Source organism: Aricia agestis, chromosome 2, assembly GCF_905147365.1.
Source record: "Aricia agestis chromosome 2, ilAriAges1.1, whole genome shotgun sequence".
Classification (NCBI taxonomy): Eukaryota; Metazoa; Arthropoda; class Insecta; order Lepidoptera; family Lycaenidae; genus Aricia; species Aricia agestis.
In genome coordinates this window covers 1,734,019-1,757,031 of record NC_056407.1, presented here as the reverse complement: position 1 = coordinate 1,757,031, position 23,013 = coordinate 1,734,019, and the positions used below count along the sequence as shown (strand labels likewise).

The 23,013-nt window shown below is 38.4% G+C and overlaps 1 protein-coding gene across 1 annotated transcript in view; it reads left to right on the top strand.

Annotated features, from left to right (window-relative positions):
* The window catches only part of LOC121739653 (pyruvate dehydrogenase (acetyl-transferring) kinase, mitochondrial), a 32,748-nt gene extending 9,735 nt beyond the window's left edge, over positions 1 to 23,013 (top strand). Inside the window, exons 2-9 of the mRNA XM_042132163.1 lie at positions 13,794 to 13,851; positions 16,329 to 16,478; positions 17,219 to 17,403; positions 17,983 to 18,177; positions 18,481 to 18,647; positions 19,880 to 19,994; positions 20,825 to 20,934; positions 22,742 to 23,013. Of these exons, the coding sequence (XP_041988097.1) occupies positions 13,794 to 13,851; positions 16,329 to 16,478; positions 17,219 to 17,403; positions 17,983 to 18,177; positions 18,481 to 18,647; positions 19,880 to 19,994; positions 20,825 to 20,934; positions 22,742 to 22,909 (1,148 nt within the window). The 3' untranslated portion in view covers positions 22,910 to 23,013. The remainder of the gene's footprint in view (positions 1 to 13,793; positions 13,852 to 16,328; positions 16,479 to 17,218; positions 17,404 to 17,982; positions 18,178 to 18,480; positions 18,648 to 19,879; positions 19,995 to 20,824; positions 20,935 to 22,741) is intronic.

Genomic DNA, 23,013 nt, shown 5'->3' with positions numbered 1-23,013 from the left:
AATGCCAAGTTAGAAACCGGTATCACTTTGCTGTGGTAACAAACGGTGTTGAAGATTGAAGATTTAGAGGAAAGCCTTGGCTGTATGACCTTTATTATAGGTAGGCAGGGATTTAGATTTTCTAAATGTCTAAATGTAGAAGCCAGGAGGTAAGGGAGGCAGATAGGAAGTTATAGGATCCCCGCTAGAGCTACATAGAGAGTAGCTTCCTGCAGCCCTAGCATGGCCACAGTAGAAATGCGAAAGTATACATAGACACACTGCGGAGATAAACTGAAGGTACCGTTCCGACTTCCGATCTTTCCGCGGCTAACCGCGGCCGACGAAAATTCAAATAAAATGCCACTTTATGACACAGACTATGTAGTCTATTTGAATTTTTGTCGGTCGCGGTTAGCCGCGGTAAAGATCGGAACGGTACCTTCAGGTAGATACTACTAATCTATACTAATATTATAAATGCGAAAGTATCTCTGTCTGTCTGTCTGTCTGTCTGTCTGTCTGTCTCGCTTTCACGCCAAAACTACTGAACCGATTGTAATGAAATTTTGTACACAGATAGCCTAAAGCCTGAGAAAGGACATAGGCTACTTTTTAAATGGAAAAGGGGGTTGTAAGGGGGTGAATATGTGTAAATTTGGTCAAATTAAGTTAGTTCCAAAAACTCAAAATAGATGGCGCCAAGAGTCCCCTAGATCGCGCTATTGCTTGCTCATGCATATTTCTATAAGAAGTGATACCATGTTAAGCAAGGCTTTTCGATTCTTTCGATTGTTATACACGTTCTATACTAATATTATAAATGCGAAAGTATCTCTGTCTGTCTGTCTCGCTTTCACGCTAAAACTACTGAACCGATTGTAATGAAATTTTGTTCACAGATAGTCTAAAGCCTGAGAAAGGACATATGCTACTTTTTAACTGGAAAAGGGGGTTGTCAGGGGGTGAAAATGCGTAAATTTGGTCAAATTAAGTTACTTCCAAAAACTCAAAATAGATGGCGCCAAGAGTCCCCTAGATCGCGCTATTGCTTGCTCATGCGTATTTCTATAAGAAGTGATACCATGTTAAGCTAGGATTTTCGATTCTTTCGATTGTTATACATGTTATTAACTAAGAACTCACCTACCAACTTAGATTAGATATCAAATTCAAAAACAACAGCGCCAAAACTACTGAACCGATTGTAATGAAATTTTGTACACAGATAGTCTAAAGTCTGAGAAAGGACATAGGCTACTTCTTACTGGAAAAAGGGGTTGTAAGGGGGTGTTTATGCGTAAATTTGTTCAAATTAAGTTAGTTCCAAAAACTGGAACAGATGGCGCCAAGAGTCGCCTAGATCGCGCTATCGCTTGCTCATATGTATTTCTATAAGAGGTGGTACCATGTCGATTTAAGATTTCGATTCTTTCGATTGTTATACATGTTATTAAATAACTCACGTACCAACATAGAAATCAGAAACAACAGTCTACCAATAATAAATACTAAATAGTTTAATGGCCTATGGGTATTGGCTATTGGGCAAAGCTAAAGTTGTGTAATGCATTATGCAGCTAAGTTGCGTAAAGCTAAATAAGCTTTAAAAGGTATAAAAAAGTTTAATAAAAAAAAAATCATATTATGTGCACACTACACGGCTGTTTTGGGTATTTTGATTTAAAGGGTACCAGGGTTTTAAAAAGCTTTTGACACCAATTTTATTGACACCGCGCGCTATAAACTGAAGTCCACGCGGACGAAGTCGCGGGCAACAGCTAGTATATTATATTCTGTGCCTTCAGTTTATCTCCGCAGTGTTTCTATACTTTCGCATTTCTACTGGTAGCGGTCTCGCGTCGCGGTTGTCTTGATTCGAATGCTACCTTTTGTCATATTTTAGTGTGCGAAAAAGAACCAATTTCAAAACTGTTGAAGTATGCGAGTTACGTTTCTTTAGTTTTTATTATAAGTATGTTCAAAGTATGTAGTATGTACTTGTAGCGGTACAACTAGCGCCTCAATCCTGCATCGCGCTATCGAAGTTTCTGTGACCGGAAAGGCATAAAATACAACGTCTGAAATGACGCCAATGGGGCTTCGGCCTATCTCGCTCGGTCGGAAGATCTTTCTTTGGGGCAGCCGGCAGCCACATACATATATACCCCCACATACTTAAAACCTATACATTTTTGACATACCTAATATTTTAACTTCGCTGTTGAAATTGGCGAATGCAATATGACTAAGCACTCTGGTTATTGATGCGCCCGTTCTGCTTGCAACCTCTATGAGTTTGCAGTCATCATCAGTGCGTCATAGTAACTGTTGCCAATGCGATGATTTTCATTGATTGATCCAAATCAACGTAGTTGTTACTTGTTATACGTGTATCGTATGTTATGATTTATGAATTTGTATCGTATGTACACATTTTCGGCTAAAACTTGTATTTTGCTTTCTTCCTATGTTCGCTTATCATTATGTTTTTCAATAATTCAGAATTGTCACGGAATAATATTAGCATAGCCAATGAATTAAAAAAGTTTTCTTTCTCATAATAATTATAATAATAATGTCATTTTGTCTATTAATATGTATGTATAGTCCGTCAGAATTTCTATTAGTTCGCGTTTATACAAGCCCGTATATTTCTTGCAACGTTTTCGCAATAATGTTATCGCATTTAGTCGAACACGCCAATTCTCACGTACACAGTACACACATAGAGTCCTTCAAGAGTTATTTTATAGCGAAGTTTATACGAGAATGATCCTTGTGTCTTGGCAATAACGGTCCTGGTAAAACTAACAGTGAACGCACTGTATTGTGTTTTCCTAAGAAAAGCCAATAAGTTGATAAATTCTTCGAGGTAAAGAGGAAAGGTCAATAACCCTTTCGTCATACATGTAGGAAAACTTGCAATAAATCCATAACGAGAGCAGCTTTTCTTATGTAAAGAAATTGCATAAAAAATAATACATGGTCTAGAAATATATTAAAAGGACTTCGCCCAATGAACAGTTTTTTTTGTTCACGAAATAATCAATATTTTTTGTACAATCAATAACAAGAAACTTTTCAGCTGATTACTTTGTGGGGCGCTCTCGAATATAACCTTTAAGTTATTACCGGAAGGTTCAATTCCGATTACCGATTATTTTGTTAATGTCATCGTACTCGATCAAGTCTTTGGCCTTGTTCTTGAAAATAAATGACCCAGCGGTGGCTGACCCCAATATGTAGGACCTGGGTTTTTCGGATATTTTCCTTGTAGAACCCTAAATGTCTCAAATGGCAAATACTAGGAATAATCTATACTAAATCATAAATGATGATAATACTAAGAAATATCTGAATACTGGAAAATGCATAGATGAATAAATATTATTAATAATAATGGATGATTTTTTATATTGTTTAAAAAAAAAAAGTTTTATAATTTATTTTACAATTGAATTAAACCCTTTTCATTGTAATTTTAACTTTATTTAATGAATTATTGTAAGTTAATGAATTGTATCATTATTTTATTTTTTCTTAATTTTAAATCTGTATTTTATTGTAAAAGCATATTTATAGATGTTTTTATGTATCTTATTTTTATTTCTATTTGTGTTTACCGTTTACTTTTTAATGTAATTGCATGCTGTGACCAATTGTAATTAGTTATTGTATGTAGCGTGTATTTCTAATGTCTAAACCTAATGTTGTAATTCATGCAAAACTGTTTTTGGTCCTAAATAAATAAATAAATAAATAAATTGCGTTTCCACGACGCGCCCCGCGCGATGTTCCATTTGCCTACATCAGCTGAAACAATTAACTCTTAATTGATTTGCATTTCCTGAATGCTATCAAGATTTTCATGCAATTATTTGCCATAATATCCATATTTACATAAAAATATACTTATCTTAGATCTAAGTGCTTCTGCTTGAATTTTTTTACGAAGGCTTTTATTATTTTGTGTTTTGATAAATTAGGAGAGTAAAATATGTGATAAGTGACAGTGAGGGCGCGGGCGGTCACTGGTCGACGGTTAAAGGTGGCCTCGCAACAATACAAACATGATAACGTGCGCCCGCGCAGAAATGCCAAGCCGGCGTGAGGGTGCCATTCCAGGTCAATTACTAACCTGAAATACAGCTTAGTAGACTTTTGCGTAGCTTTTATAGCGGGCTTTAAGCGCAACGACCGAATCAAGACGAAACAATCCCCCCCCCCCCCCCCCCCCCGCGAACTCACTCCGACGCGAACGATACGAAAAAAACACAATTTTTGGCCTATTTTTGCTCTATAACGGTACGGAATCCTTTTTGCGCGAGTTCAACTCGCACTTGGCCGATTTTTTTTAGTTCTCTGGCCTGTTCTGTTGTCCACGTCGATCATTCTTGTTTAGAAAGAACAATCCGCCAATAATTGCTGATGACCTGTAGACTAAGCATGTTCACCAATCACCATAGAAGCGGTTTCTTTCTACGGAAGAATAGTCAAAGTGACAGATTAACAAACCGTGTGGTTATCCGCCATTTCATCACTAAAATGTGTCAGTATATCGATTCTTTCCCGTTTCTAATGTTGTTACTTGTTATGCTAAGCCAGCTGTAAGCATATCTATACCCTAGCCTAGATATTACATCTTATACTATTTCATTACGATAGTACTCGGTGCTGCGTAGTTCACTGACGTAGAGTTCCTTATTGCATCTATGACCTATTCGATAGAGTACATGGTTATTAAGAGGATACACCAGGGGCGAGAGAAATTGAAAATAGGTATTTGAAAATGTATTGCTGTCTCCAATCTCAAGTCTCCCACCGCAGAGCGCGATAGAGACAACACGACAAAAGTTCTAATAAAAGAACAGAAAATCTTCGATTCGTTGTCCGCTGATTCCTTCTCCAAAACTTAACCGATTTAAGTACTTTTTTCATTAAGAATTAAAGCAAGGCTTGAGCTGTGTTCCTATGTTTTATTTATTTTTTTGTATATTTAAGCCAGTTCTGTTTTCTGGGTGTTTGAACGCAGAGGAAAATCTTGCCATTTTTTTGGGTTTTTGGACGTTCTTATCTTTTTTAATAATAAAATTATGAAAAAAAAGAAAACATAGGGACATGCTAATAGTGGCCATAGATATTCAGGAAACAATCATAACTCTACCGGCATTATCCAGGGAGGAAACAGGGGACAGCGTTTGTATGGAAAAACGACGGTGTGGACTCCTCTTAAATAGTTATTTGTTTTAAGTAAGTACTAGCATTCTTCACCTTCGACACCGCCTAGTTTACACATTTACATAGGAACAATGTGTTTAATCGTATGTATTGAGTAAATGAGTATGTAGGTTATAATGTGAACTTTATTATAAAATCAGGTAAAAGAGGTCGCTTTAGCTCAGATTTTTGTCGGTATCAAAGAGATGCTTTGGTTAAATTCAAGAGGTGAATCAGAAACTGGTGATCCTGACCAGTGACCATAAAAAATTGCTGTGGTGTGGCCTTGGTATCGGCGTTCAACCAACACCAACAAGGCTCCTACATGATTGTAGAATTCGCGAAAAGTTTAGGAGAAATCCACAAAAGGGTCGCTTAATGTGAGAAAAGTGTTGCTGATATGAGCCATAAAGTAGATAATATTATAATATGTGCGTCGATAATATTAACAAGGTTAGATTAAACCGCAAGGATAAAACAATTACGGTAAATAAGTTAATTATTGCATATCCTGCATGCGAAACTGACTTCCGGAGATAACGCGATACGCGTTACTTTTATGGTAGCAAAATAAATTGCCCAGTTCGTTTCTAAGCAACCAAAAGTCAGGTTACAAATTGGCACTCATCCAAAGTCCAAACCACACCGTTTCAAGGTTAGAAGTCAGCATCTATCATTTGTAACCTTAATTCAGTGTCCCATAATTCCCTGGTAGAATATTCATAGTTTTCAAGGGTCATTTCGTGAAATTATGAACCATTTCACCGTGAGGTGGACGTTACACTAATGACTGCTACTTGAAGTCACAACGACGACTTATAATCGGGTTCAAGGTCACAACCTTGATCCAAACTACAAAGGAAATAATGTTCCCTACAACTACATAGCTAATTGGGAACATTGAAGCACTAAATTCAACTATAACAATTGACTAAATTTTTCCGCTTACATGAGTCATGAGGTGTCATACGAGTATCTACCGAATTTCATCCAAATCGGTCCTCCAGAGTGAGTTGAGAAATTAAAGAGTGAAAAGTTAACAAACAGGTCACACTTGAGACTTTCGCATTTATAATATTAGCATGCATATCACAAGAGACTTGGAATTCTTCCGGGAACTTAGCTCGCAAATTCTAGAACTTTTCCGCTTTTACTAGATTCGCTGAGGTATTCCTATAATGTGTATCTAGAGACTGATACTCGACCGTGAGCGAGGTTCGAGGCGTCAGCCCTCAGGCATTGTATTACCTCTCCATCAGAAGATAATCCACTTATGACGAGCAACAAGTGGCTATGTGACGTCACGCTTCCTCGCGTTATTATAAGTTGTATTGCAAAGATATGATTGAATGCCTACTTAGTACCGCCTTTTAGACTTTAGAGCATTGATTCCCAAAGTGGTCCACGTGGAGTCTGGACCCCCAGGGATCCACGGGTGCCCGACAGGGGTCTAAGCTTGCGTGGAAAAAAAATGGCGTTCACAAGTCGTTCACGGGGGTCTATAAAAATTAAAATGTATTTGGTGACCCGACTTGACTTCTCCTATGAATATAGGCAGCCAATGTCATAAGAAGCTCAGAAATTATATTCCACATTATTTAGAAAGAGTGTGTCGCCGATGCCGCGCTGCCCGCCTACGCGGGAAGTACGGGCTTGAACTCAAAGCTATATCGTGGAAACGCCACTTTTCTGAATAATTACTCAAGTGGTGTCATAGACGTGCCATTAAGTAATATTTTTCATTGTAATTCTGATTCGTATATATTTTATAATGTAATAATCACTATAATAATTTTGTGATCAAAATTCCATGTCGCGTGCCATTGCATTGGTGTAACAGGGGGTCCGCAGCAACACCAACACCTTAAAAGTGGGCCACAATACAAAGGAGTTTAGACAAAGATGGATCTCTGATAGCCTACAAGCCCCATAAGCTTACCGGTGAGCGAGACACAATAGAATAACAATAGATTTCCAAGAATCCACGATCGAAGGAATAAATGTGTAAAGTCTCGGGTTCGTTAGAAGACCGAAGTTTATGGGCAATTATCCATCTACATCTAAGATGAGGAAATATCTAGAAGTTATGGGTATATAGTATTTACGGTAATTTATGGATATTTTGTGCACGAGCACATCGGCTATCTTGCTGCTATTGCCTAAATTACTGAAGCGATTGTTGAGTTGACTAGAGTCTAGACTCGACTGTCATCTATTTCGATCTCTCTATTTGCCAATTTATGCCCGAAACGGGTGATGCAATTTCGCTCGTCATCCTTAACAAGTTGATTGCTATTTGATTGTGATTTATCTGAGTCCTCATCAAAACATTCTAGGTAGAATATGTTAGTTTTTTTTTCATGTTTCCTTTTTCAAATTCTCCAGATTCATGGAAGGAATCTTACCTAAAATTTGCACTAGCAATATGCGAAGTATCAGCTGTTTGTTATTAAATATCAAAATTAGAGTATATTTACGCAAGTATGACGTTATTAGCCGTGAGATCTGGGATATGCAGACGTGTTTTCTTCCGCGAAGCTATTTCTGTTGTATAAACAGGTCATGAAATTAAACCTTCCCGTTTGTTCCATAACTGCGACCTATCTTGGACAGCTTATAGCACAGATTACTAAATAGTACTCGTCTACAGTACTATTATAAAGAGGAAAGATTTGATTGTTTGTTTGTCTTGAATAGACTCCGAAACTACTGGACCGATTTGAAAGATTCTTTTACCATTGGAATCCTACATTAATTCTGCTGAACATAGGCTACATTTTATTTTGGAAAAAAATAGGGTTCCGTAAGATATTTGGGATTTTCGGACGCAAGGTGTAAAAAATCAACCGTTACTTTTTTACTTTACGCGTACACTGCCTAAACTATAAAAGATAGAACCATAAAATGTTCTAAGTAATTGTAGATCTTTTAAATATCTACAAAAAAGTCCGCGACACACTATACCTATCTATGTTGAGTGAGGCACAATAACCATTTTTTAATTAAAAAATCTTGAAATGTTTTTGGACTACATTTAAATGCCTTTATTTTACTCATGGCATTAATTCTTATGAAAATAAATTATTTCATTAATAAGTACAGTTAATGTAGATAATATTTGGTCTTTGAATGGTTAAAATTGGACGTTTGGTTTTAATGTTATGGCGAAATTAAAATATTACGATTTCTGCTGCACGTTGCGAATTGGGCGTCGTCAAGGCGTGCCGCGCGGGTGTGCTCGCCGGAGAGTCCAAGTAAATATTAATTATTATTACCTCGATCATGGGAATCGCAGACACAATAGATTTATAATGTCCACCCGTGCGAAGCCGGGGCGGGCCGCTAGTATGTAACTAAAGAAAGTACTTATCAAAATACTTTCTGCTGCTGCCTTATAAGTACCGCTTATTTCTTCGAGATTGTGAATGCAAGGACCATTACATGGTGAGAAGGAAGTCCGGTAAGAAATGAACCAGAAATGTTTTGTCCTTTAGGGCTGCTAGTCTGCTATAATTGGAAACGATAGATACGATGAATCGAAACCATTCGAAACGATCAATCGGAGAAGTGGTAATGTGATTGGAGACAGTGCTATCTGCTAGTGCAGGCTGTTCCAGTAGATGTCAACAAGCACGGAAGCATGCGCTAACCGCAAGGTCAACGTTGTTTATAAATAAACCAGTTTAATGTACGGGCCCATTCATGTGATCAGCTACACTAATGGATGGTTCTGTTCTATTGACCATTAGCTGGAATTTTCTGGAATAAAAATATGAACTACCTACTCTCATGGGCGTACCCAGGTTCTGGGCCAGGGCAAATCAGATTTTTATAAGCTAGGTGTTTATAAAGAATAAAAAATTAATAATGTATTGCGAACAAATGGCAAAAATTCGTTATTTTTATAGATGAAAGTACTAGATAATATACTTAGTAGGGACGTCAACATGATCCAGGGGGGGGTGCCCCCCCCCCCCTCGGTACGCCCATGCCTACTATGGTTTAGACTATGTCTAAGGCCAGAAGTATTTTTTTGCGAAATTAGTTCCATATTATTCCGTTCATTAGCCCAATAGTTTGTAAAAACATTTTTCTCCAGTGTTGGTCTTGTTCTCTTTTAAAACCAGTTTAGGGCTTGTGCAAGAGTTGTAGTGACGACATAAGGTTCTCCTTCAAAAGGTCCTTATCCTCTTAACGAATGCACATGCTGTTTTATTTCTGTCCGTTTTCTGCTTGTTCAAACATCTCCATAACTGGCCATAACAGCGGGACTAAAATTATTGTTTTCGCCCAAAAGAATAAGGTTACATTGGCCGGCAAAAAGGCTTTATTTTTAAAATAATCGGCAATTTTATATTTTATACACAAAATGTCATGAATAAACCTTACCATCGCTATACATAATTTCATCATCATCATCTTCATTCTCCACTCTCCTTCTAATAACGATTAACGATGTTACTTAGCACGTGGGTTGAAATATAAAATGAAGGGGTTGAATAATGTTGAATAGGTATTCAGCTCTGTATAAAAGCTATCAGTAATAAGACTTACTGTAAACAGAATACCAATTTTCTGGCTCAGCCGGCCGACAAAATTGCCGTTACTCGCTTCATGTACTTTTCATTCTCCAAGTTGTTAATAATGAATATTGTCTGATATAAATTGGCTGCTTGACTTGTCTGGCCTCCGATAACTGATAAAAGTTCTGGATCCGACTGAAATGCTTTGTTTTTTTTTTTTTAATGATATAAGGGGGCAAACGAGCAAACGGGTCACCTGAAGGGAAGGGAAGGGAATAGGGTAGGGTATGGAAGGGAATAGGGTAGGGGATTGGGCCTCCGGTAAACTCACTCACTCGGCGAAACACAGCGCAAGCGCTGTTTCACGCCGGTTTTCTGTGAGGACGTGGTATTTCTCCGGTCGAGCCGGCCCATTCGTGCCGAAGCATGGCTCTCCCACGTACAAAACGCTTTGTGCTAGAAACGGTATGCACTTCTACATACAGCTCGACAAGGCTGTAAATGAACGTGGCGAGAAAAGGAACTAACGCTTCTATCATACAAAAACGTCATTTTTGACATGTGTTTGACAGTTCTCCTTTACTAGCAGCGCCCCGTCCACATTCATTAAAAGCTTTTATTTAACTTGCTCTGTATGTATGTAAGTATGTATGTTCGGGTGAAATCTTGGAACTCAATTTTAAAGTAGATATATTTAACCGATCGAGCTGAAATTTTGCAAGCACCTTTAATTTGGATGACAATACATGATATTGTATGTGACATCACTCTAAATCCAATATGGCCGACTATCCAAGATGGCGAAATAGTTATTTTCTATGCAGTTCTACAATATGGATATTAAATGAAAGGGCTTTTTGAGAGTAACTCAAAAACGAATGTAATGTCATACTACATCCAATATGGCGGCTCATCCAAGATAGAGGTATAGTTATTTTTAATGCACTTCTGCAATATGGGTATCAAATGAAAGGGCTCATTGAGATTAACTTATAAACGAATGTAATGTCATTCTACATCCAATATGGTGTCTCATTCAAGGTAGGGGAATATAGTTATTTTTAATGCACTTCTGCAACATGGGTATCAAATGAAAGGGCTCATTGAGAGTAACTCGGAAACGAGTGTAATGTCATTCTACATCCAATATGGCGGCTCATCTAAGGCAGGGGAATATAGTTATTTTTAAAGCACTTCTGCAATATGGGTATCAAACAAAAAGGCTCATTAAGAGTAAATTGAAAAGTCGTGTCCTGCCGTGCCGTGACGTGTCGTATCGTAACATGACGTGTCGTGTCGTGTCGTGTCGTGTCGTGTCGTGTCGTGACGTGACGTGTCGTGTCGTGTCGTGTCGTGCCGTGTCGTGACGTGACGTGTCGTGTCGTGTTGTGTCGTGACGTGTCGGGTATTAGAAAATGCCTGGTTGAATCCGGTCATTTTTGTGAAGTGATACTTAATTTTTTAGTCGTAAAATTAAGTACGATGTCTTAAAGACTTAAATTAAGTCAATCAGATTTTAACAAGTTCTTGAAAGAAAACAAAATACAATCAAGCAGACTTAAGAAATCTAGTCGGAGAGATAAAAATCTAATCAGAGATATAACTAAAAAACAAAAAATAAATTATAAGCAAAAAACTTTTTGAAAAAAAGCTTTTATTTAAATGCTCACTTTAAAAAGAGGAAAATAAATTTCCCTTTAAAATTCTAACTACGAGTATTAAGTTGTAACCTCAATATATGTATTATACAAGTTGCATTATAATAAAAGCTTGTCGCGAGACTTAACAATCTGTCAATATTTAATTACTTTAATAAAATAAAAAATATAATATCAGTTGACTCCGTTATTAACAAATCACGCGACAAGCTTTTATTATCATGCAAATTGTACAATATATTGAGGTTACAACTTAATAGTTAGAATTTTAAAGGGGAAATTTATTTTCCTCTTTTTAAAGTAAGCATTTAAATAAAAGCTTTTTTTCAAAAAGTTTTTTGCTTATAATTTACTAGCTGTTGCCCGCGACTTCGTCCGCGTGGACTTCAGTTTATAGCGCGCGATGTCAACAAAATTGGTGTCAAAAGCTTTTATAAAAAAACCCTGGTACCCCTTAAATCAATACAGCTGTGCAGTGTGCAAACGATAAGTACTTCATTTTTGTATGTTAAACTTTATATGTATATTATGCCAAATTTTAAAGCTTATTTAGCCCCCCAATTACACAACTTTACCCATAAACTATTAATCATTGATAGGTTTAGCCCCAATTTCACCAACGTTTGTTAGTGTTAACAGCTTGTTAAAATATCCTGTCTTCTCTTTCATTCATATGAAAAATGAAACAGCTAACGTGATACTAATTCGAGCATTAACTTTAACAGTCGTTGGTGAAATTTGGTCTTAAGGTTACGTCACTGCCTGCACAGATAAAGTACTGAGTTATTTAATACCGTAGAATAGATATAACAATCGAAAAAAATCGAGACTTAAATGTAAGATGATACCACCTCTTATAGAAAGACTTTTGAGCAAGCGTCAGCGCGATGTAGAAGACGCACGGCGCCATCTATTATGAATTTTTTGAACAAATTTACGACCCTTACAACCCTTTTTTTCCAGTAAAAAAGTAGCCTATGTCCTTTCTCAGGCTTTAGACTATCAGTATACAAAATTTCATTACAATCGGTTCGGTAGTTTTGGCGTTTGGCGTGAAAGCAAGACTGACAGACAGACAGACAGACAGAGATACTTTCGCATTCATAATATTAGTACAGATTATGTGCACACTGCACAGCTGTTTTTGGGTATTTTGATTAATTAAGGGCCGCGCTACACCGGAATGGCAGCGGCGAGGCGAGCACTTTCAGCGCTGCCATTCCGGTGTAGCGCGCTGCGCGGCCCTAAGAGGGGTACCACTTACCAGGGTTTTAAAAAGTTTTTAAATTTGACACAAATTTTGTTGACACCGCGCGCTATAAACTAAAGTCCACGCGGACGAAGTCGCGGGCAACAGCTAGTTATGAATAAAAACAATAATATATAATAAAGTAGGTATGATTAGTTCTGTTATAATAATGAAGTAAAAAATAAAGCGCCATCTGTTTTCATATATTAGAATTAAAATGTAAAAATATTTTCTGGATGGAATATAGGCCAACACAACACACTCGAACTCCTTAGAAATGCAGTAGGAGTTCTATAAGATAAGATAGATTGATTATTATTATAGCAAGTGATAATATTATTAAACATAATATTCTAACGTATTAAAAACTATAAACAAAAACATAATAACTAATAAGTATGATTAGTTCTATGTTACAACGAAGTAAAAAAAAGCGCCATCTGTTGAACCGTATTAGAACTAAAATGTTCATTGCATCGCGTCGATATATTTCTGGATTTTTTATAATATTATACATAAAATATATTTAAGATTTTTGAAATATTATTTTAATACACATCCAAGACCCAGGAACATTGAAAACTTTTTGTTCCGCCTGCGGGACTCGAACCCAGGACCCGGGATGAGCGCTGGCCACGCGCAATGCGAAGTAATTTTCATCGATATTTTCATGGAAATAAGATATTTTCCCACATCAAAATGTAGCCTATGTCCTTTCTCAGACTCTAGAATAACTGTATACAAAATTTCATTGCAATCGGTTCAGTAGTTTTGGCGTGAAAGCGAGACAGACAGACAGACAGACAGACAGACAGACAGACAGACAGAGATACTTTCGCATTTATAATATTAGTATAGATTTAAACTTTAAGGCCTGGGTCGCCTGGGAGCACTATATTTAGACTTATATACTAACCAAGTACTAACAGCGCATGACACAATATCTTCTGCCTCGCGTAGTAGGCTAAAAAGAAATATGATAATCGCTTATCAATTTGGCCGAATGTTGTTAATTACACTTCGATCGTGTGGATAGTAGTAGCACAGTGTAAATAAATAGATATATCTATTTATTTACACTGTGGTAGTATACTGTATAATAGAGTATGAATTATGATGGAGGTATTCTGAGGCAGCTGCTTTACCGACATCTCTTTGTTTCAGGTCTGAATGCGTGCGAGAGGAAATCCTACATATTCCTCCGGAAGGAGTTGCCTGTGAGGTCAGTATAACATAATTCTTTTATTATGTTCTCTGTCTGACAGGTCCCTAATGCCTTGCAACAGATAGGGATATCTCTTTTTCTTTACTTAACTTACTTTTGATTTCAATTCAAATTGGTAGTAGTGGCTGATAGAGCTCTTGCGTGTGATTTAAAATTTTCAAGTTTTTAAGAATTAAGAACTATCTAACTTTGCTTAATATGCTACCATCTAGTGTCTGAGCTACTAGCTAATGTCTTGCAGGCAAATTAAAATCTATGTGGCCTTTTTAACCAACTTCCAGAAAAAGGAGGACGTTATATTGTAAACTGTAGATTATATGTTTTTTATTTATCGCAGTTAAAGCACAAACAATTCGAGGTACTCAGAGTGTTTGTATTCTACACATTTGTTGGCCCAACAAGTGTTTGCACTCACAACGAGAGCACTTATCATGAGGCGCTGGCAGTTTGTTTTCGCCATCATTGTAATTGTTTCGAGTGGGTCGCTATCGGTCGCGACTCGGGGCCATTTTACCTCGGGGTTATCTTTTATTTGTAAATACTAAATAATTTTAAAACGTGACCGTACCTTGCAAAATATAAATAAATCCAGTAGACTAGTTATAGTAGTTGTGTCCTTGTTCTTTACGGAAGCTTTGGATTTATGTATAAGCAGTATAATATATGCCATGGCCTACGGGCGGCAGCGTCCTATGGCAGGACGCCACAGGACGCTGCCGGCTGCCGCCCATAGGCATTCGTACATGCAGCAAAATTAAAATGGCCTATAGGTATTCATAAAAAATATAAATCCGGCCCTGCTTTACGGACAATGATTCAACTTAGCTATATTGGAATATCTCCTACTCCTCCTAACCTTTCTTCAGATTAATTTTGTTGTGGGAGACACATTTAGCTTGTCCCTCAAGTATCCCTAAGATCATATTATTATCAAAGGTTCGTGGTTGGTTACAATAATTGTTGATCTTGGCGACAAAGCAGTGAGTAAAATAATAAGAGCTTTTACGCGCGTGACGTCAGACATGAATCGTGATCGTGAATCGTGGTATTGGATTATTTTGCAATTTAAAGTTGTCTGAAATCTCGCAATGTACGTACGCCTTTTCAGGCGGTATAGTAAGAAGATAGGACTCTGTTCCTAATTCCTATGCCTTTATTTAGACTAAAAGATAATAGCTTATAGGAATACTACCTATTTACGGCCACGAAACTACCCACGAAAAAAAATATTTAAATCAGTCCAATTTAAAATTTTATTTCGTGTGTGAAAGATAGAGTCGTAAAAAGCGCAAGATTTTCTGCGCCTTCATTGTTATCACTCTGTTAATATATTATTGTAATTTTTATCTGCTATTTAAATATAATATTTAATATTAAAGTATAAGTTGAACTATCCGATAAACAAAACCTTTGATCAAAGCACAAAACATAATTATTTTGATTGCCGTGTGCGTCAGTCGGATGTAATCAATGTTATGTTTATTTATATCTGTGTGTGGTGTTTAAATTTTATTATCACTATTCACTATCACTACATAGTATAAAGCAAATATGTCTGTCCATATATTGTGTGTTTATGATCTAGATGCGTTTTTAATTCAAGATTTAAATGATTTGAAACGTTAGAAACTCTATAAAAACAACGATTGCACATTAAAACTTAGGTGTACATTTTAGTATAGTGGACCCAACACGTAGAGTCATCGCCTTGATCTTGTAAGAAATAGAATCAAGGTTATTCCTATTTATACGACCCATTGTATATTCCTAACAATACATAATTTAGCCCAGGTAAACAAGTTATCTGATGAAAGTTATGGAAAAGAAAACTCTAACACGAGGGATAGAGGAGCTAAATTAGTTTCTCGCCTATACAGGATAGGTAGAACATAAACAAGTGCGTCAGCTAATGTTTACTAACTACGTGCTTGTGCTGACAGAATTATAACTAGCCTAGGAAGTAGGTGTAGGTTGATTGGAGGAACATCATCATCAACATCACTTTGTAATATGTACTACCATACTACCTAGCCAAGTTAACCTTCTTTTATCTAACAAAAAGTAGAAATTAAGATGATGAGTCGCTGAAAACTCTCTAAAGACTAGATCAAAATCAGTCCATCAGTTTGGATGCAACGATACCAGAGATATACACACAGACAGACACGTCAAACTTATATTATAACTAGAAGACGCCCGCAACTCCGTCGCGCGTTTATCGCGCGGCGCGAGAGCCGTACATTTTTCCGGGTAAAAAGTTATATGTCCTTTCCCGGGACTCAAAGTATCTCCATACCAAATTTCAGCAAAATCGATGCAGCGGTTTGATCGTGAAGAGGTAACAAACAAACAGACACACAGACAGACACACTTTCGCATTTGTAATATTAGTATGGACATTGGACACCTCCGTTTTCGTCGGCAATTAAAAATGCTTAAAACACCTTCTAATACTGTCCTTTTCCAACTTCCAGATTGGCGAATATAATGAAAGAGATCGCTCTACTACCCGAGAACCTGCTTCAGATGCCGTCGGTGGGGCTCGTGAACCAGTGGTACGAGCGGTCCTTTGAGGAGATCATCGAGTTTGAGAAGAGAGATCCGGAGCCACCGGTGTTGAGCGAGTAAGTTCTAGGTCACCTTTGTTGGAAATTGACTTTACAAAGTAGATGATGCAGATAGACACTTGGCTTTTAAACAAGATGAAAAAATATAAGGTAATTAGGAGAACTAGACTAAAGCTTTGGTTTGATAGAGCCATATCACGACTTTATCGAATCTTCCAGTTAAGTACAGGATTGCAAGTTACAGCAGATTTATGGTATGCGTGTCCAGGTCGAGGTGATTATAAGGTCCAAACCATAGTTAATAATACCAAAAGAGAAACAAAGGCCTGAGCAAGAGAGATGTCACTATCAGTAACACTGCGTGGTAAAAAGAGACGTGTGATACATGACAGCAGCACTCTTTTTTTGACGTCCAGTCGGCACGTGCCGCATGTTGACAATTTAATGTTATAGAATTCATGTTCAATCATGCTTGTGTAAGTGTATCGTACACATATTTTATATATTAAGTCTATGCATATTTTTCACACAGATGAAACCAATTTCGGTTACGTTTGACAGCTCGAGATTGTTGCTCTCATAGACTTATAATATACTGTCGTGCTCTATTCCGCTAGGTATATTAACTTTATGGTCCAAACATAGAGGGTAGTTGCAGATTATTACACAAGTTTTGACAACGTCAAGTTTTGTGCCTAGCTACGTGGTAATGACCATAGCTATGGTCTCTCTCTTATGATCAGAGCATCTCGTAGCTTTAAAACATACGGATTGACCTTGATCATTTTTCCCACCAGATTCTGCGAGCGTCTAGTCCACATCCGCAACCGGCATGCGGACGTGGTGCAGACGATGGCGCAGGGTGTGCTGGAACTGAAGGAGTCCCATGAGGTGGACCCCAACATCGAGAACTCCATACAGTACTTCCTCGACAGGTTCTATATGAGCCGGATATCTATACGAATGCTGATCAACCAGCATAGTAAGTAATCTTTTCTCCTCTGACTGTAGCGTAATTCTCCAGGGTGGGAGAAATTCCAAGTGATGCCATATGTTATAGCGGTAAAGAACACGCTTTAATCAATTTGTTATCTGTGTGGAATGTGATTTCATAGAAGCGTCTAGATTTCACGTGTTGTCATCTTGTTCTTATTGACAGATAATTAGTGTCCAAAGATATCCGATCATCATAATCTCATAATCAATATACAGATTTCGGATTAGTTTGGGCTCCAAGTCTCTCACAAATTACTACACTGTAATTTTTGGGAGAAAATAAATAAATTATTATTATTACTATAATATTCTCGTTACATTTATAATATTTACGTTATATATATAATATGCAAAGGCTCACTATAATATAAAAATGCTTATGACTTCTCCGCTATCTTGGAGAGATTAGAGAGGGCGACCACCACACTCCTCGCAAAAGGGACCTGAAAATCGACATTCCTTTTTGCCAAGCAATCTCAAAAATCTTCGCAGGCACTTCTACCCGCAGAACTCAAAGTCGTATATTGTCTAACACAACTAAGTAACATCAGACATTTCTCCGCAGCGCTACTCTTCGGTGAGCAGCTCGGCGGGCGACAGGCTTCCGTCAACGGCATGGGCAGCGGCGGCAGACATATCGGCTCCATAGACCCGGCGTGCGACGTGCTGGCCGTGGTGCGCGACGCGTACGAGAACGCGCGGTTCCTCTGTGATAGATACTACCTGGCCAGCCCCGAGCTGGAGCTGCTGGAACATGGACGTGAGTAGACTCTTCATATCTTAGGACTTTTGAGGTGGGCTGTGGCGGCCGACACATCCTCCCCGGTGTGCGACGTGCTAACGGCAGTGCAAGACACGCGTTGAGTTTCTTGGCACAGTGAAAAGTAAACCATTGTAGAGTTTCTGAGTTAGTGGATTACACACCTTGTAACCTGTAGAAATAGACACCTTAAATTCGAGTCTTCTAAATGGAAATATGGAGTTGACCACATCAGTTGCGCACGATTCCTATAAGCTAAGAATTATTCTATTGTATTCACTGATCGAACCCCCTCATCCACAGTGCCGAGTAAAGGCGCGATGCCGATAGTGTACGTGCCGTCCCACCTGTACCACATGCTGTTCGAGCTGTTCAAGAACGCCATGCGAGCGGTCATGGAGGCGCACGGCAGCGCCCCGCCCCCAGTGACGGTGAACATCGTGCGCGGACGAGAGGATATATCGCTTAAGGTTATTATAAAGATAGCCAATACTAAAGTTACTAACGCATCGTAGTCAATGTCTATCTGTCTTACAAAGATATGCAGGGTATACAATGTCTTTGCGGTAGGTTACGTTACAACGTACCCGCAAATCTGCCTTAAGCGAGGAGTGGAGCACCATGGAGTTTTAGTGGGTAGACTACGCAGAGAGTCCCACATACCCCGGCCGATACCCCCAATTCGCCGGAGATGCGAACGCATTTCCCCATGTAAAAAAATTACAATGTTTGCTTGTCATAATATTATGGCATATTGAAATAGTCATGTGACAGACAGACGGCAAACTTTTAGCGGTTGTAAAAATACGCAATAGTAGTATGTTAGTTTAGGCCAACTTCGGCACAAATGAGCCAGTTTCGGATAGCGAAAGGCTTAATGTTTGGGGATTTCTATGAAGCAGGAACGAACACAAGGAACGTGACACTGGAGAACTTATAAGGGGTATCTTCTCTAGTGCTGCGAGGGTTTGTCGGCGGTGACAGTCGCCTACCGTTAGGTCCAAATGCAAAAAGCAAGCTTGCATTTGAATGTTTTAACTTTTTGCACACATAGTTAGCCCAATCCCCTACCCTATTCCCTTCCCTACCCTCCCCTATTCCCTTCCCTTCACTATTATCCTATTCCCTCTTGAAACGCCGGCAACGCACCTGCAGCTCTTCTGATGCTGCGAGTGTCCATGGGCGACGAATGTTGCTTTCCATCAGGTGACCCGTTTGCTCGTTTGCCCCCTTATTTCTTAAGCTTGCATTTGAATGTTTTAACTTTTTGCACACATAGTTAGCCCAATCCCCTACCCTATTCCCTTCCCTACCCTCCCCTATTCCCTTCCCTTCACTATTATCCTATTCCCTCTTAAAACGCCGGCAACGCACCTGCAGCTCTTCTGATGCTGCGAGTGTCCATGGGCGACGAATGTTGCTTTCCATCAGGTGACCCGTTTGCTCGTTTGCCCCCTTATTTCTTAAGAAAAAATTGTTATGTGTGCAAAAAGTTACACTACTACAACTAGTACAACTAGTTAGGTGTAGAAAAAGTTACAATTGACCAATTAATTAAAACACTGGGTGCTGCAGTGGTGACCTCCTTTACAGTGAGTCGAAACTCTTATTCAAGCACTATTGCCTCGAGTTCTCTTAACACCTACACTTATTCACTGTTTTCTTAACACGAATAGACAATATAAACTAGTCATTACCTCAGATGTCGGACCTCGGCGGCGGCATCCCGCGCAGCGCGTCGGAGCTGCTGTTCAAGTACATGTACAGCACCGCGCCGCAGCCCTCGCGCTCCGGCGACCACACCGTGCCGCTCGCTGGTGAGTACACCAGGCCTGATGGTGATGGGAACTTTGCCTAATCGGGGAGTTGGCGATGTTTGTACCCCGCCGATGTTCCCAATCCTCCGAGGATGCGCTAAGCATGTACATATTATTAGAGAAGTTGATTCATAGGTAGTTAGCGGACCTACGTAAGTTGATGGGTTTATGTCGAACCCAGCTGACAGATCACGATACACGAGTCACGACTCACGACTTTATATTGAATTGACATAACTCAACCAAATGACGTAGGTCCGTCAACTGCCTATGAATCAATAATTTCTTCGATGGTACAAATGGGCCAATGGTGGAGAATATGTGGGATCGCATCTAGAGATTGACAACATGTCCTTGAATATCCATAACGGTCGGGCATTTCCCAAGGATATACAACGCAAATGCTCGGGCGTTTACCCATCTATATTCTCACTTGAGAGACCTGCGATCATGTTAGAATAATGACTACAAACGAAGTATATCAGAGATACGTTACTTTTCAAATTGATAGCAATATAGGACTCCGAAACTGAGACAACCATAGAAATAAGCTAAACTATAAAAATATGTCTCTCTTGCTCCAGCAGCATTAGCATGGCCACAGTAGAAAAGCGAAAGTATAGAAACTGCGGAGATAAACTGAAGGTACCGTTTCGATCTTTACCGCGGCTAACCGCATTTCTACTGTGGCCATGCTGAGGCTGCTGCAAGTTGTTGCCCATGTCTTATGGAACAAATAGCAAGCTTTTAGTATTACACACATGTTTTATTTTTGCTTAGAATTTACGCTCTTGTGTATCTGTGTGTACTAACATAATATGACGTCACAGGTTACGGGTACGGGCTGCCGATCTCGCGGCTGTACGCGCGGTACTTCCACGGCGATCTCGTGCTCATGTCGTGCGAGGGATACGGCACCGACGCCGTTATATACCTTAAGGTGAGTAGCAGCCATAGAACATGACGTATGGAAAATGGCAATACGCATGATGACTATTTTTTTTTCTTATCGGTAATTGAAAGACATTTAAAAAATAGAAACATCGTTGAAAGAATGACTCTGATAGCTTAAAAATTCACCAAGATATGACAATTCAAATATCTCATAAAAAAATCTCTGACTAGATTTCTTAAGTCTGCTTGATTGTAGTTTGTTTTGTTTCAAGAATTTGTAAAAATCTGATTAACTTAATTTAATCTTTAAGAAATCGTACTTAATTTTACGACTAAAAAATTAAATATCACTTAAGAAAAATGACCGGATTCAACCAGGCAGTTTGTAATGCGATTGGTTTTGACTTGACACGACACGTCACGTCAGGACACGACATGATTTTTCAATTTATTCTTAATAAGCCTTTTGTTTCATACCCATAATGCAGAAGTGCTTTAAAAATAAATATATTTTCCTATCTTAGATGAGCCGCCATATTTGATGTAGAATGACATTACATTCGTTTCCGAGTTACTCTCAATGAGCCCTTTCATTTGATACCCATATTGCAGAAATGCATTAAAAATAACTATATTATACCCCTACCTTGAATGAGATGCCATAATATTGGATGTAGAATGACATTACATTCGTTTCCGAGTTACTCTCAATGAGTCCTTTCATTTCATACCCTTATTGCAGAAGTGCATTAAAAATAACTATATACTCCTCCCTACCTTTAATGAGACGCCGTATTGGATGTAGAATGACATAACATTCGTTTCCAAGTTACTCTCAATGAGCCCTTTCATTTGATACCCTTATTGCAGAAGTGTATTAAAAATATATACCTCTATCTTGGATGAGCCGCCATATTGGATGTAGTATGACATTACATTCGTTTTCGAGTTACTCTCAAAAAGCCCTTTCATTTAATATCCATATTTTAGAACTGCATAGAAAATAACTATTTCGCCATCTTGGATGGTCGGCCATATTGGATTTAGAGTAATGTCACATACAATATCATGTATTGTCATCCAAACTAAACGCGCCTGCAAAATTTCAGCTCGATCGGTTAAATGTATCTACTCCAAAATTGAGTTCCAAGATTTCACCCGAACATACATACTTACATACATACAGAGCAAGTTAAATAAAAGCTTTTAAAAAGACCTGCCCGAAACGCTCCATACAAAGTGCTACGAAAGTATGACGTCAGTCTTTCGTAGTTTGTACGCATCGGGAGACAACTTTGTTCGACAGGTATATTGAATATTGCGTTTATGAAAGTGGTTTCATAACAAAAGTTGCTTTTAATTGCATAAGTTATCGAATTGTATACAAATATTAAGAATTTTAATTGAAAAAAAATCGACTTATTTTTTACCGTGATTTCTTTATTTTATTAACAAAATTCGCTAATCTTTGACCTTGTCATCATCCCTATTAGCATTGTAACTATCACATAGCACACTGGGGTTTTATTTGATTAAGTTTTAGTATTTTATTTTATTAAGTTTTAAATACGATAAATGAAAGAAAAGCACCTGGGTTAGCGGTTAACCTAACCGACTACACATTTTAGTGTAAGGTTAGCGATTAGGAAAACAAAACTCACATATTTACACTCAACGAGCCTCGGGTCTGTTTAACGGCTGACCTGACCGACCCCAAATTGACGACAGATAAAATAAAATATGGTTAGCAGCTAATGCGGCGGATTTAACATTTTTAGTTATTTCTACTTGAAAGTTAGCTGTACGTTGATTTTCGATGTTCAATTTTTATTTCTAAACAAAAAATATTCCAGGCGCTGTCAAACGAAGCAAACGAGCTGCTACCCATCTTCAACCGGACGTCGTCGAAGTTCTACCGCACTGTCCCCTCCCCCGCGGACTGGTCGTGCCCGCGCCCCTCCCCCGCGCCCGCCAACACCACATCAAGACCCCAAGCGAACCCCATGTCGCGCAAGATTTAGTGAAAAAAAAGAAAAATGCCAATACTCTAAAAAAACGAGTGGCAAAAACCTGTGTCTACTCGTAAAAAAAGTAAGTGTCAAAAATCTAGTATCCAGCTCTCGTT